A 12,381-nucleotide genomic window follows, 5' to 3' on the forward strand; every position below is an offset into this window, starting at 1 on the left:
TGAACCTATCTCTGTCAAGTTTGAAGTTAAAAGAGAAAAAAAGTTCAGTTCATGATAAAAAGTAGGTCAAAGGTCAATTTCAAGGTCACACTTATATTGCCAGTATAGGACTTCCTATTCAAGTTTAATAATAACTATGGACCTATCTCTGTCAGTTTTGGAGATAAAACGGAAGCAAAATTTGCAAAATTCAGTTCATGGTGAAAAGTAGGTCAAAGGTCAATTTCAAGGTCACATTTAGATTGCCAGTATATGACTTTCTATTCAAGTTCAATAGTAACGATGGACCTATCTCTGCCAGTTTTGGAGATAAAAGGAAAGCAAAATTTGCAAAGTTCAGTTCATGGTGAAAAGTAGGTCAAAGGTCAATATTAAGGTCACATTTATATTGCCAGTATATGACTTCCTATTCAAGTTCAATAGTAACTATGGATGTATCTCTGCTATTTTGGAGATATAAGGGACTAAATGTTATTATTTTGGAGTTACCATAATGTGCCTTAAATTTCGTACAGAAAAAATTAATTAAAATAAAGAAAATGTCATTTTGGTCAAAATTCTTGAAATAGGAGGTGCTCTGAAGTTTCAGAAGTTCAAGTTTGATGAAATAATGTCATTTTTGAACACAAGTTGTCTGCTTTGCCAAGCCTTATGTTTTATTTTTCCAGAGTTCAAAATTTATTATCCATTACCGTACTGCACATTTTGCTTTTACCACCAATATGTACTTTTTGATACAGCGTAACTCGAAAACCGTATGGAATACAAAAAACCGAGACCACCTCCAGTATTGGGCTTTACATGCAAAGTTCAGTTCATGGTGAAAAGTAGGTCAAAGGTCAATTTTAAGGTCACATTTAGATTGCCAGTATATGACTTCCTATTCAAGTTCAATAGTAACTATGGACCTATCAGTTCATGGTGAAAAGTAGGTCAAAGGTCAATTTTAAGGTCACATTTATATTGCCAGTATATGACTTCCTATTCAAGTTCAATAGTAACTATGGACCTATCTCTGCCAGTTTTGGAGATAAAAGGGAAGCAAAATTTGCAAAGTTCAGTTCATGGTGAAAAGTAGGTCAAAGGTCAATTTTAAGGTCACATTTAGATTGCCAGTATATGACTTCCTATTCAAGTTCAATAGTAACTATGGACCTATCTCTGCCAGTTTTGGAGATAAAAGGGAAGCAAAATTTGCAAAGTTAAGTTCATGGTGAAAAGTAGGTCAAAGGTCAATTTTAAGGTCACATTTAGATTGCCAGTATATGACTTCCTATTCAAGTTCAATAGTAACTATGGACCTATCTCTGCCAGTTTTGGAGATAAAAGGGAAGCAAAATTTGCAAAGTTCAGTTCATGGTGAAAAGTAGGTCAAAGGTCAATTTTAAAGTCACATTTAGATTGCCAGTATATGACTTCCTATTCAAGTTCAATAGTAACTATGGACCTATCTCTGCCAGTTTTGGAGATAAAAGGGAAGCAAAATTTGCAAAGTTCAGTTCATGGTGAAAAGTAGGTCAAAGGTCAATTTTAAGGTCACATTTAGATTGCCAGTATATGACTTCCTATTCAATTTCAATAGTAACTATGGACCTATCTCTGCCAGTTTTGGAGATAAAAGGGAAGCAAAATTTGCAAAGTTCAGTTCATGGTGAAAAGTAGGTCAAAGGTCAATTTTAAGGTCACATTTAGATTGCCAGTATATGACTTCCTATTCAATTTCAATAGTAACTATGGACCTATCTCTGCCAGTTTTGGAGATAAAAGGGAAGCAAAATTTGCAAAGTTCAGTTCATGGTGAAAAGTAGGTCAAAGGTCAATTTTAAGGTCACATTTAGATTGCCAGTATATGACTTCCTATTCAAGTTCAATAGTAACTATGAACCTATCACTGCCAGTTTTGGAGATATAAGGGACTAAATGTTATAATTTTGGAGTTACCATAATGTGCCTTAAATTTCGTACAGAAAAAATTAATTAAAATAAAGAAAATGTCATTTTGGTCAAAATTCTTGAAATAGGAGGTGCTCTGAAGTTTCAGAAGTTCAAGTTTGATGAAATAATGTCATTTTTGAACACAAGTTGTCTGCTTTGCCAAGCCTTATGTTTTATTTTTCCAGAGTTCAAAATTTATTATCCATTACCGTACTGCACATTTTGCTTTTACCACCAATATGTACTTTTTGATACAGCGTAACTCGAAAACCGTATGGAATACAAAAAAACCCGAGACCACCTCCAGTATTGGGCTTTACATGCAAAGTTCAGTTCATGGTGAAAAGTAGGTCAAAGGTCAATTTTAAGGTCACATTTAATTGCCAGTATATGACTTCCTATTCAAGTTCAGTAGTAACTATGGACCTATCTCTGCCAGTTTTGGAGATAAAAGGGAAGCAAAATTTGCAAAGTTCAGTTCATGGTGAAAAGTAGGTCAAAGGTCAATTTTAAGGTCACATTTAGATTGCCAGTATATGACTTCCTATTCAAGTTCAATAGTAACTATGGACCTATCAGTTCATGGTGAAAAGTAGGTCAAAGGTCAATTTTAAGGTCACATTTATATTGCCAGTATATGACTTCCTATTCAAGTTCAATAGTAACTATGGACCTATCTCTGCCAGTTTTGGAGATAAAAGGGAAGCAAAATTTGCAAAGTTCAGTTCATGGTGAAAAGTAGGTCAAAGGTCAATTTTAAGGTCACATTTAGATTGCCAGTATATGACTTCCTATTCAAGTTCAATAGTAACTATGAACCTATCTCTGCCAGTTTTGGAGATATAAGGGACTAAATGTTATAATTTTGGAGTTACCATAATGTGCCTTAAATTTCGTACAGAAAAAATTAATTAAAATAAAGAAAATGTCATTTTGGTCAAAATTCTTGAAATAGGAGGTGCTCTGAAGTTTCAGAAGTTCAAGTTTGATGAAATAATATCATTTTTGAACACAAGTTGTCTGCTTTGCCAAGCCTTATGTTTTATTTTTCCAGAGTTCAAAATTTATTATCCATTACCGTACTGCACATTTTGCTTTTACCACCAATATGTACTTTTTGATACAGCGTAACTCGAAAACCGTATGGAATACAAAAAAACCGAGACCACCTCCAGTATTAGGCTTTACATGCAAAGTTCAGTTCATGGTGAAAAGTAGGTCAAAGGTCAATTTTAAGGTCACATTTAGATTGCCAGTATATGACTTCCTATTCAAGTTCAATAGTAACTATGGACCTATCTCTGCCAGTTTTGGAGATAAAAGGGAAGCAAAATTTGCAAAGTTCAGTTCATGGTGAAAAGTAGGTCAAAGGTCAATTTTAAGGTCACATTTAGATTGCCAGTATATGACTTCCTATTCAAGTTCAATAGTAACTATGGACCTATCTCTGCCAGTTTTGGAGATATAAGGGACTAAATGTTATAATTTTGGAGTTACCATAATGTGCCTTAAATTTCGTACAGAAAAAATTAATTAAAATAAAGAAAATGTCATTTTGGTCAAAATTCTTGAAATAGGAGGTGCTCTGAAGTTTCAGAAGTTCAAGTTTGATGAAATAATGTCATTTTTGAACACATTGTCTGCTTTGCCAAGCCTTATGTTTTATTTTTCCAGAGTTCAAAATTTATTATCCATTACCGTACTGCACATTTTGCTTTTACCACCAATATGTACTTTTTGATACAGCGTAACTCGAAAACCGTATGGAATACAAAAAAACCCGAGACCACCTCCAGTATTGGGCTTTACATGCAAAGTTCAGTTCATGGTGAAAAGTAGGTCAAAGGTCAATTTTAAGGTCACATTTAATTGCCAGTATATGACTTCCTATTCAAGTTCAGTAGTAACTATGGACCTATCTCTGCCAGTTTTGGAGATAAAAGGGAAGCAAAATTTGCAAAGTTCAGTTCATGGTGAAAAGTAGGTCAAAGGTCAATTTTAAGGTCACATTTAGATTGCCAGTATATGACTTCCTATTCAAGTTCAATAGTAACTATGGACCTATCTCTGCCAGTTTTGGAGATAAAACGGAAGCAAATTTTGCAAAGTTCAGTTTATGGTGAAAAGTAGGTCAAAGGTCAATTTTAAGGTCACATTTAGATTGCCAGTATATGACTTCCTATTCAAGTTCAATAGTAACTACGGACCTATCTCAGCCAGTTTTGGAGATAAAAGGAAAGCAAAATTTGCAAAGTTCAGTTTATGGTGAAAAGTAGGTCAAAGGTCAATTTTAAGGTCACATATAGATTGCCAGTATATGACTTCCTATTCAAGTTCAATAGTAACTATGGGCCTATCTCTGCCAGTTTTGGAGATAAAAGGGAAGAAAAATTTGCAAAGTTCAGTTCATGGTGAAAAGTAGGTCAAAGGTCAATTTTAAGGTCACATATAGATTGCCAGTATATGACTTCCTATCCAACTTCAATAGTAACTATAGACCTATCTCTGCCAGTTTTGGAGATATAAGGGACTAAATGCTATAATTTTGGAGTTACCATAATGTGCCTTAAATTTCGTACAAAAAAAATTAATTAAAATAAAGAAAATGTCATTTTGGTCAAAATTCTTGAAATAGGAGGTGCTCTGAAGTTTCAGAAGTTCAAATTTGATGAAATTATGTCATTTTTGAACACAAGTTGTCTGCTTTGCCAAGCCTAATGTTTTATTTTTCCAGAGTTCAAAATTTATTATCCATTACCGTACTGCACATTTTGCTTTTACCACCAATATGTACTTTTTGATACAGCGTAACTCGAAAACCGTATGGAATACAAAAAAACCGAGACCACCTCCAGTGTTGGGCTTTACATGCTCTACAAAATGCAAAAAAGAATGGGTCTCTAGCATTAACGGTTCCCGAATTAGAGACAGTTTTCAGTTTTGGTATCTTATGGCCGCTACTCCCGTGAAAATGCACCGATTGACCCCAAATTCATGGAGATGAAAGATGACCTGAAGGGTAACACTTTCCAATAATATTATTGGTTAAGTCTGTGTGGTGTCTGAATAACAGGGCAAAAAAATTTTTTTTCGTAAAAAATTTCATTTTTTTGAAAATTTTGGCCCATTTGACCTTGAAGTAAAGGTCAAAGGTCAAATCCAAGGATATATTTGAAATCTACACATATGACTTTTGGAAAGCCGTCTATAGAAATTTTTCCCATAACTCCTTCCGTAGGGTAGATAATTAGCATTTAATTTTGCCATTTTTAGACAAGGGTGCATTGCAATGAGTGCCACACCCAGACCCCAATACCGACAAAGCCCAAATTTTACGTGGAACGAGTTGAGATTATAGGTGACCTAAATCCATGAGATGGGTATGGGGGGCCTTACCGTCTAGGAGGAGAAGCGGTAACGGTAGCCGTCCGGCGGAGCCGGCGGAGCCGGCGGAACGATCCGGACGAGACCGAAACCATGTGTACCGCCAGCGCTAACGCTGGTGGTACAATAATCCATAAGGCTTGGCAAAGCAGACAACTTGTGGTCAAAAATGACATTATTTCATCAAATTTGAACTTCTGGAACTTCAGAGCACCTCCCATTTCAAGAATTTTGACCAAAATGACCTTTTCTTTATTTTAATTAATTTTTTCTGTAGGAAATTTATGGCACATTAAGGTAACTCCGAAATTATAACATTTAGTCCCTTATATCTCCAAAACTGGCAGAGATAGGTCCATAGTTACTATTGAAGTTGAATAGGAAGTCATATACTGGCAATCTTACTGTGACCTTGAAATTGACCTTTGACCTACTTTTCACCATAAATTGAACTTTGCAAATTTTGCTTCCCTTTTATCTCCAAAATGGCAGAGATAGGTCCATAGTTACTATTGAACTTGAATAGGAAATCATATACTGGCAATCTAAATGTGACCTTAAAATTGACCTTTGACCTACTTTTCACCATGAACTGAACTTTGCAAATTTTGCCTCCCTTTTATCTCCAAAACTGGCAGAGATAGGTCCATAGTTTCTATTGAACTTGAATATGAAGTCATATACTGGCAATCTAAATGTGACCTTGAAATTGACCTTTGACCTACTTTTCACCATGAACTGAACTTTGCAAATTTTGCTTCCCTTTTATCTCCAAAACTGGCAGAGATAGGTCCATAGTTACTGTTGAACTTGAATAGGAAGTCATATACTGGCAATCTAAATGTGACCTTGAAATTGACCTTTGACCTACTTTTTATCATGAATTAAACTTTGCAAATTTTGGTTCCCTTTTATCTCCAAAACTGGCAGAGATAGGTCCATAGTTACTATTGAACTTGAATAGGAAGTCATATACTGGCAATCTTTCTGTGACCTTGAAATTGACCTTTGACCTACTTTTCATCATGAACTGAACTTTGGAAATTTTGCTTCCCTTTTATCTCCAAAACTGGCAGAGATAGGTCTATAGTTACTTTTGAACTTGAATAGGAAGTCATATACTGGCAATCTAAATGTGACCTTGAAATTGACCTTTGACCTACTTTTTATCATGAATTGAACTTTGCAAATTTTGGTTCCCTTTTATTTCCAAAACTAGCGAGATAGGTCCATAGTTACTATTGAACTTGAATAGGAAGTCATATACTGGCAATCTAAGTGTGACCTTGAAATTGACCTTTGACCTACTTATAATCATGAACTGGGGCCGTATTCTCAAAACTTTGTAACTTACAACAATTTGTAACTATTTACGTGAATTTGTATCTTAGACTTACACGGTATTCTCAAAACTCTTGTAAGTCTCGGACTTACAAACTCTTGTAACTTTTCACGTAACTTTCCGGAAGTGACGTTTGGTCCATGAATAACCCGCATCGACGTATTTCACTGCCGTGCTTTGCGGCGATAAAACGCTTATCTAGACATAAAAGTCTGTTGAAATGTATTGAGAATCATTCATAAAGACGTTTTTTAAAATTTTCTTACAAGTTTTCGTCGGAAAATTCACTCATTTTGAATGTGCTTCCTCCGACATGCGAGCTCAGAAATCGGACTTGGCTCCTCTTGTGGGATTCCCCCAGCTGGGATTCCCCAAGTTTGCCGCTAGCAAAAAGCGCTTTATTTCATTAAATTTACAATGAAAACGGGTGTGAATATATCCTACAGTAAGTAGCTTATAATAAACACTCACCACATTGTTCAAATTTGATACTTGCTTGGATTTCATGCTGTCTTAGGATACCAAAGCCATACTAATAAGTTCACACAATTCCTCTCTATATATGCCATTCAGTTAGATATAAAAGTGTAATTTTTATTTTAATATATAAACTTTGTTATTAAATATGAGTGAGTATATTTGTTTTTCTATTCACGTTTGCTGTGATTTTTTTATGATGAAGAGTTAGTAAATGTTTTTTTCATGGTAAGCCACAAATAATAACACAAATTAATTAACACAAATAAGTTGGCCCAATATTTCAAAAATGACATTCAATTTAATATGGACATGTTATTTTTTAATAAAACTTATAATTGTGATTAATTAATGGGTGTTGGTATAAAAGTGAAAATATTTTTCCAGTACATCTTTGTTGTTACCATAAAGAGTGAGTATTTTTTTTTCATGTCAGTAAGAAATGCACATTGTACTGGTACAAATGAACATGTACCTACAGGTTGGCTAGCATAAGCAGTAAAAAAATGAAAATAAAGGATTTTGTAAATAAATAAATAAAAATATAATAATAATACTACTACTACTAATAATAATAATAATAATAATAATAATAATAAATTTGGTCACTGATTACTCAGTCACATTTTCAATAATTTCAGGTATTTTTTGTTTCATATCATATCTACTTATTTACACTCACTGAAAACTAAAAAAAATATTCTTTCCTTCTGGATTTTTTCACCAACAGTTCTCATATGAGATGTAAATTCTTTACAAGTGCCTGTGTTCTTGTTTTATTTCACTGCAGCTGAGACTTACAAATCTTGACAAAGATTCATATGTAGTGTGTGTGCATAAAACGTGTGGGTGACACAGTAAACATTCATGAAATATGAATCTGTTGCTGGGTACATCCAAAATTATTTCATTTTAGGTGTATTCAATCATTTTGAACCTTGAAATGTGCTTGAATTTAGTTTTAAACCTGGATGCATGAAGGTAGTTATTCACAGGAAGGGGAGATATTCCTTTTTGGACATTATTTAATTTCTATTTTTTTAATGTTTCATCACCAGTGTGTATAAAATTTAATTTAAATGATATATTACTTCCTCTTTTCTTTGTTATAGAAACTTATGAGTGACTTTACATTGCCCTCATTTGCATTAAAAGAGTCATTGAAAAGCAATTGAATTAGTCTCAAAATTCTTATTAAATCCTTGAATTTGTTATTAGTGTTCATGTATGAACCTTGACATTGCACACTTTAATCATAGAAAGTTACACAAACATCCATGATAACTCACAAAAAATTGAAATAAAAGGTGAAAGGCAATGATTATCCCTAAAACTGACTTAAGAAAAAAAGAAAAGAAAATCTGTTTTGTGACTAAAAAGTACAAGCCACGGTTAAAATATATTTCATTGCGAATTATAAGATGTTTCTATTTGTTTACTCAAATTAAACAAACCAGTTTCCTGAAAATAGAAGGAAATTCACTGTACAGTGCATGCAATTTTAGTTTCAGTCATAACAATTGTGATAAGAAATACAAAATACTTCTTTATCCAAAACAAAACCCAAAATAATTCCTTATGAGCAATATATCATAAAGGAGAAAATACAGAAAAAAAAATGATATGCATTTAAACTTTCAGTTATTATTACTGTTATTATTTATGATGAAATAAATAATCATTTTATATTCATTATTATTGTAACAAGACTAAACATTTGTATTCTATGAGGAACTTAAATAATGAAATATACTTATTTCTTTGGCAAGAAGGTTTTTTCTTATTTTAATTAAAATTATGGTATATACTGGTTTTATTTTCCCTTATCTTAACACTGCAGCAAGTAGATGGGACTATGCAGGAATTATATTTTGCAGTATGAATCAATTTCAAAATGAAACAGTAGCAAGAAAACAGCTACAATGGTTATGATCAAAGTGCAACCTAAGCAAGTGTCAGTTTACTCTAAATTAGAAAATTAGAACTTACTCTGTAACTGTGTAATAAGTACAATGTTATGTAAGGAAAGCCATAAGTGGAATACTATCAAAAATGCCAATATTTACAATCTTTTACTAACTCACACATTACTAGTAAGTCTTTTTTTGGTATTTAAAACAGTTTAAGTCATTTGTTTTTTCCATCAGTGATGATTACCTCATTATTTGAACTGGATATCCTTTATTTAAATGGATAAACCGAGCCTTTTAAATTAGTTAAAATGCTGTTTAAATATCTAAAATCATTCGAAAGTAGATGATAAGACATTATAATCATCACTGAATGCTCCCAATTCATTATTATTTACAAAACCTACAAAATAAAGTTAATGAAACTTGCACATATTTTTTAATGCAGCCATCAGCTGATCGAGGTCACCACGTCGCTGGAAAGGGGGTCAACATTTGCAACATTTTATCTACACCTTTCTATTCCTTTGGCAGCCTTTCGATACTTTTTTGATACATAGTGTGCAGCATATCATTTTAAAGCATTTGAAATGTACTTTTTTGTGATGTGGAAGACAGATATTTTCTCCACCACATGTATGGAATAGAGACGTAAGAACCTGAGTCAATGAATTGCCGATAAAAATGGCGATTTTCAGACACACCTTCACGAAAAAATCTCACAGAATTTCTGTAAATAATACAATGACAGTAAACATTATACATCAGTTGAAAGATAATTTTCTTCCGAACAAAACTCCATCTATTAAACTTGGTGTTTTGGTATAATTTTGATTTATTCACTGACTAAACATGTATCTTCATCCTAAAAAAGTCGGAAGATTCAAAATCTGAAATTAAGCCGCGGCTCAATTGATTAATTTTTAGTAACAACTTAAGTGCTTTATATCGCCAAAAAGCTTATTAACTTGGCTTTCTCACAACACTTATAGTTATTTCACGTGCTTTAAAAAATGTTAGTTTTCGTTTTAATTTAAAAATTCGGACACCCTACCAAACTGCCATGTTGCCATTGCGCGATCGACAGAAACGTATTGTTCTCATCTAAATCGTTAACTTTAGGCAACTAACCTGAAATATCCGAAAGGCGAACCTTTCTCGCTGATAATAATACATCCAAAGTTAAATAATTTTACTTGCTGTCAAAAATATCCGACAATAAACACGAGCATAAAATTCCCGCAGACAACACTTTCTCCCCGACTTTTCACCAAATGCGCATGCGTACAACTTTTTGAGGCGACTTACAACAGGTCGGAGGCAGTTGTAAATTTACGTGCATATTTACAAGACTTTGTAACTTACAAACCTTCGAGAATACCAACTTACGTGAACTATCGGACTTACGTGAAAAGTTACAAGAATTTGTAAGTTACAACTTTTCGAGAATACGGCCCCTGAACTCTGCTAATTTCTTTCTCTTTTAACTCCAAACCTGGCAGAGATAGGTCCATAGTTACTATTGAAGTTGAATAGGAAGTCATATACTGGCAATTTACTGTGACCTTGAAATTGACCTTTGACCTACCTTACGATGAACTTAACTTTGATTGTACCATTTTAAGTTATATATATTTTTTGCGTATTTTGAAAATTCTTGTTGATTGCATTTTTATAGCTTGTCAATTATAAGACTGGTGGCTGTGTCCCTTATTTTGTGTATGTGGGGGTCTATACGAATGCGCTTGCTCCAGCTGGTGGTACAATATTCGGAGGCGGTATCGCCTCTCTGATCCTCTAGTTTTTCTTTGTTTCTTGTTTCCTACCTTTTTTATTTCCTTTTTTATCACATGTATATGAACTACTGACTTGGCAAACTTATGTTCCTGCAAGTTTTATACCATTAGTGTCACAGTACTTACATTTCTTCTCTTTCTTTGATGTTGGTACATTAGATGCCTCCACATCATGGCCCAAGGTTTGTAACTCTACAGTAATTTATTTAAAAATTCAAATTAATTTAATGTTTATTAAAATGATTCTAAGAATATGCATTTTATAGTATTTATTATATTATCTCACATATTTTTTCTGTATTTTGATTGATTTTTTCTCACTTCAAATAAGCAATAATTATTGTATCTGCAGTTGATTATGACAATACTATTACGTATACATGTTCTAGTTCTATATTGCTAGTAGTTAGTTGTGCACACATAAGAATTACCTGCAAGGCTTGCCCGAATTTCCTCATGTATCTTTCTTGTGTTAACAGCAAGCAAATGTGATATTGCTGGCCCATGACACTCTAAAGATTAAAACATCATTTTATTATTTGTCAAGAAATACACATTTTCTGTTCAAAGGGACCAAAGTGATCCACCAAGATGCAAACTAGAGGATCAGAGAGGCGATACCGCCTCCGAATATTGTACCACCAGCTGGAGCAAGCGCATTCGTATAGACCCCCACATACACAAAAGAAGGGACACAGCCACCAGTCTTATGCTTGACAAGCTGTAAAAATGCAATCAACAAGAATTTTCAAAATAAGCAAAAAATATATATAACTTAAAATGGTACAATCAAAGTTAAGTTCATCGTAAGGTAGGTCAAAGGTCAATTTCAAGGTCACAGTAAATTGCCAGTATATGACTTCCTATTCAACTTTAATGGTAACTATGGACCTATTTCTGCCAGGTTTGGAGTTAAAAGAGAAAGAAATTTGCAAAGTTCAGTTCATAGTGAAAAGTAGGTCAAAGGTCAATTTCAAGGTCACATTTAGATTGCCAGTATATGACTTTCCATGCAAGTTCAATAGAAACTATGGACCTTCCTCTGCCAGTTTTGGAGATAAAAGGGAACCAAAATTTGCAAAGTTCAATTCATGATAAAAAGTAGGTCAAAGGTCAATTTCAAGGTCACACTTAGATTGCCAGTATATAACTTTCCATGCAAGTTCAATAGAAACTATGGACCTATCTCTGACTTCCTATTCAAGTTCAATAGTAACTATGGACCTATCTCTGCCAGTTTTGTAGATAAAAGGGAAGAAAAATATGCGAAGTTCAGTTCATGGTGAAAAGTAGGTCAAAGGTCAATTTCAAGGTCACAGTAAAATTGCCAGTATATGACTTCCTATTCAAGTTCAATAGTAACTATGGACCTATCTCTGCCAGTTTTGGAGATATAAGGGACTAAATGTTTTAATTTTGGAGTTACCATAATGTGCCATAAATTTCCTACAGAAAAAATTAATTAAAATAAAGAAAAGGTCATTTTGGTCAAAATTCTTGAAATAAGAGGTGCTCTGAAGTTCCAGATGTTCAAATT

At 33.5% G+C, this 12,381-nt stretch overlaps 1 protein-coding gene across 3 annotated transcripts in view; it reads right to left on the minus strand.

Moving 5' to 3' along the window:
- LOC106162479 (uncharacterized) overlaps positions 1-12,381 on the minus strand; it is a 135,701-nt gene that overhangs the window by 68,416 nt on the left and 54,904 nt on the right. For all 3 annotated transcript variants that reach the window (XM_087014717.1, XM_087014716.1, XM_087014718.1), the window contains 2 exons: positions 11,276-11,356; positions 10,971-11,036 (listed from right to left, as the gene is read on the minus strand). In XM_087014717.1, coding sequence (XP_086870843.1) covers positions 10,971-11,036; positions 11,276-11,356 — 147 coding nt within the window. The remainder of the gene's footprint in view (positions 1-10,970; positions 11,037-11,275; positions 11,357-12,381) is intronic.

This window comes from Lingula anatina, chromosome 6 (genome assembly GCF_051362555.1).
Source record: "Lingula anatina isolate TDL-2025a chromosome 6, LinAna3.0, whole genome shotgun sequence".
Taxonomy (NCBI): Eukaryota; Metazoa; Brachiopoda; class Lingulata; order Lingulida; family Lingulidae; genus Lingula; species Lingula anatina.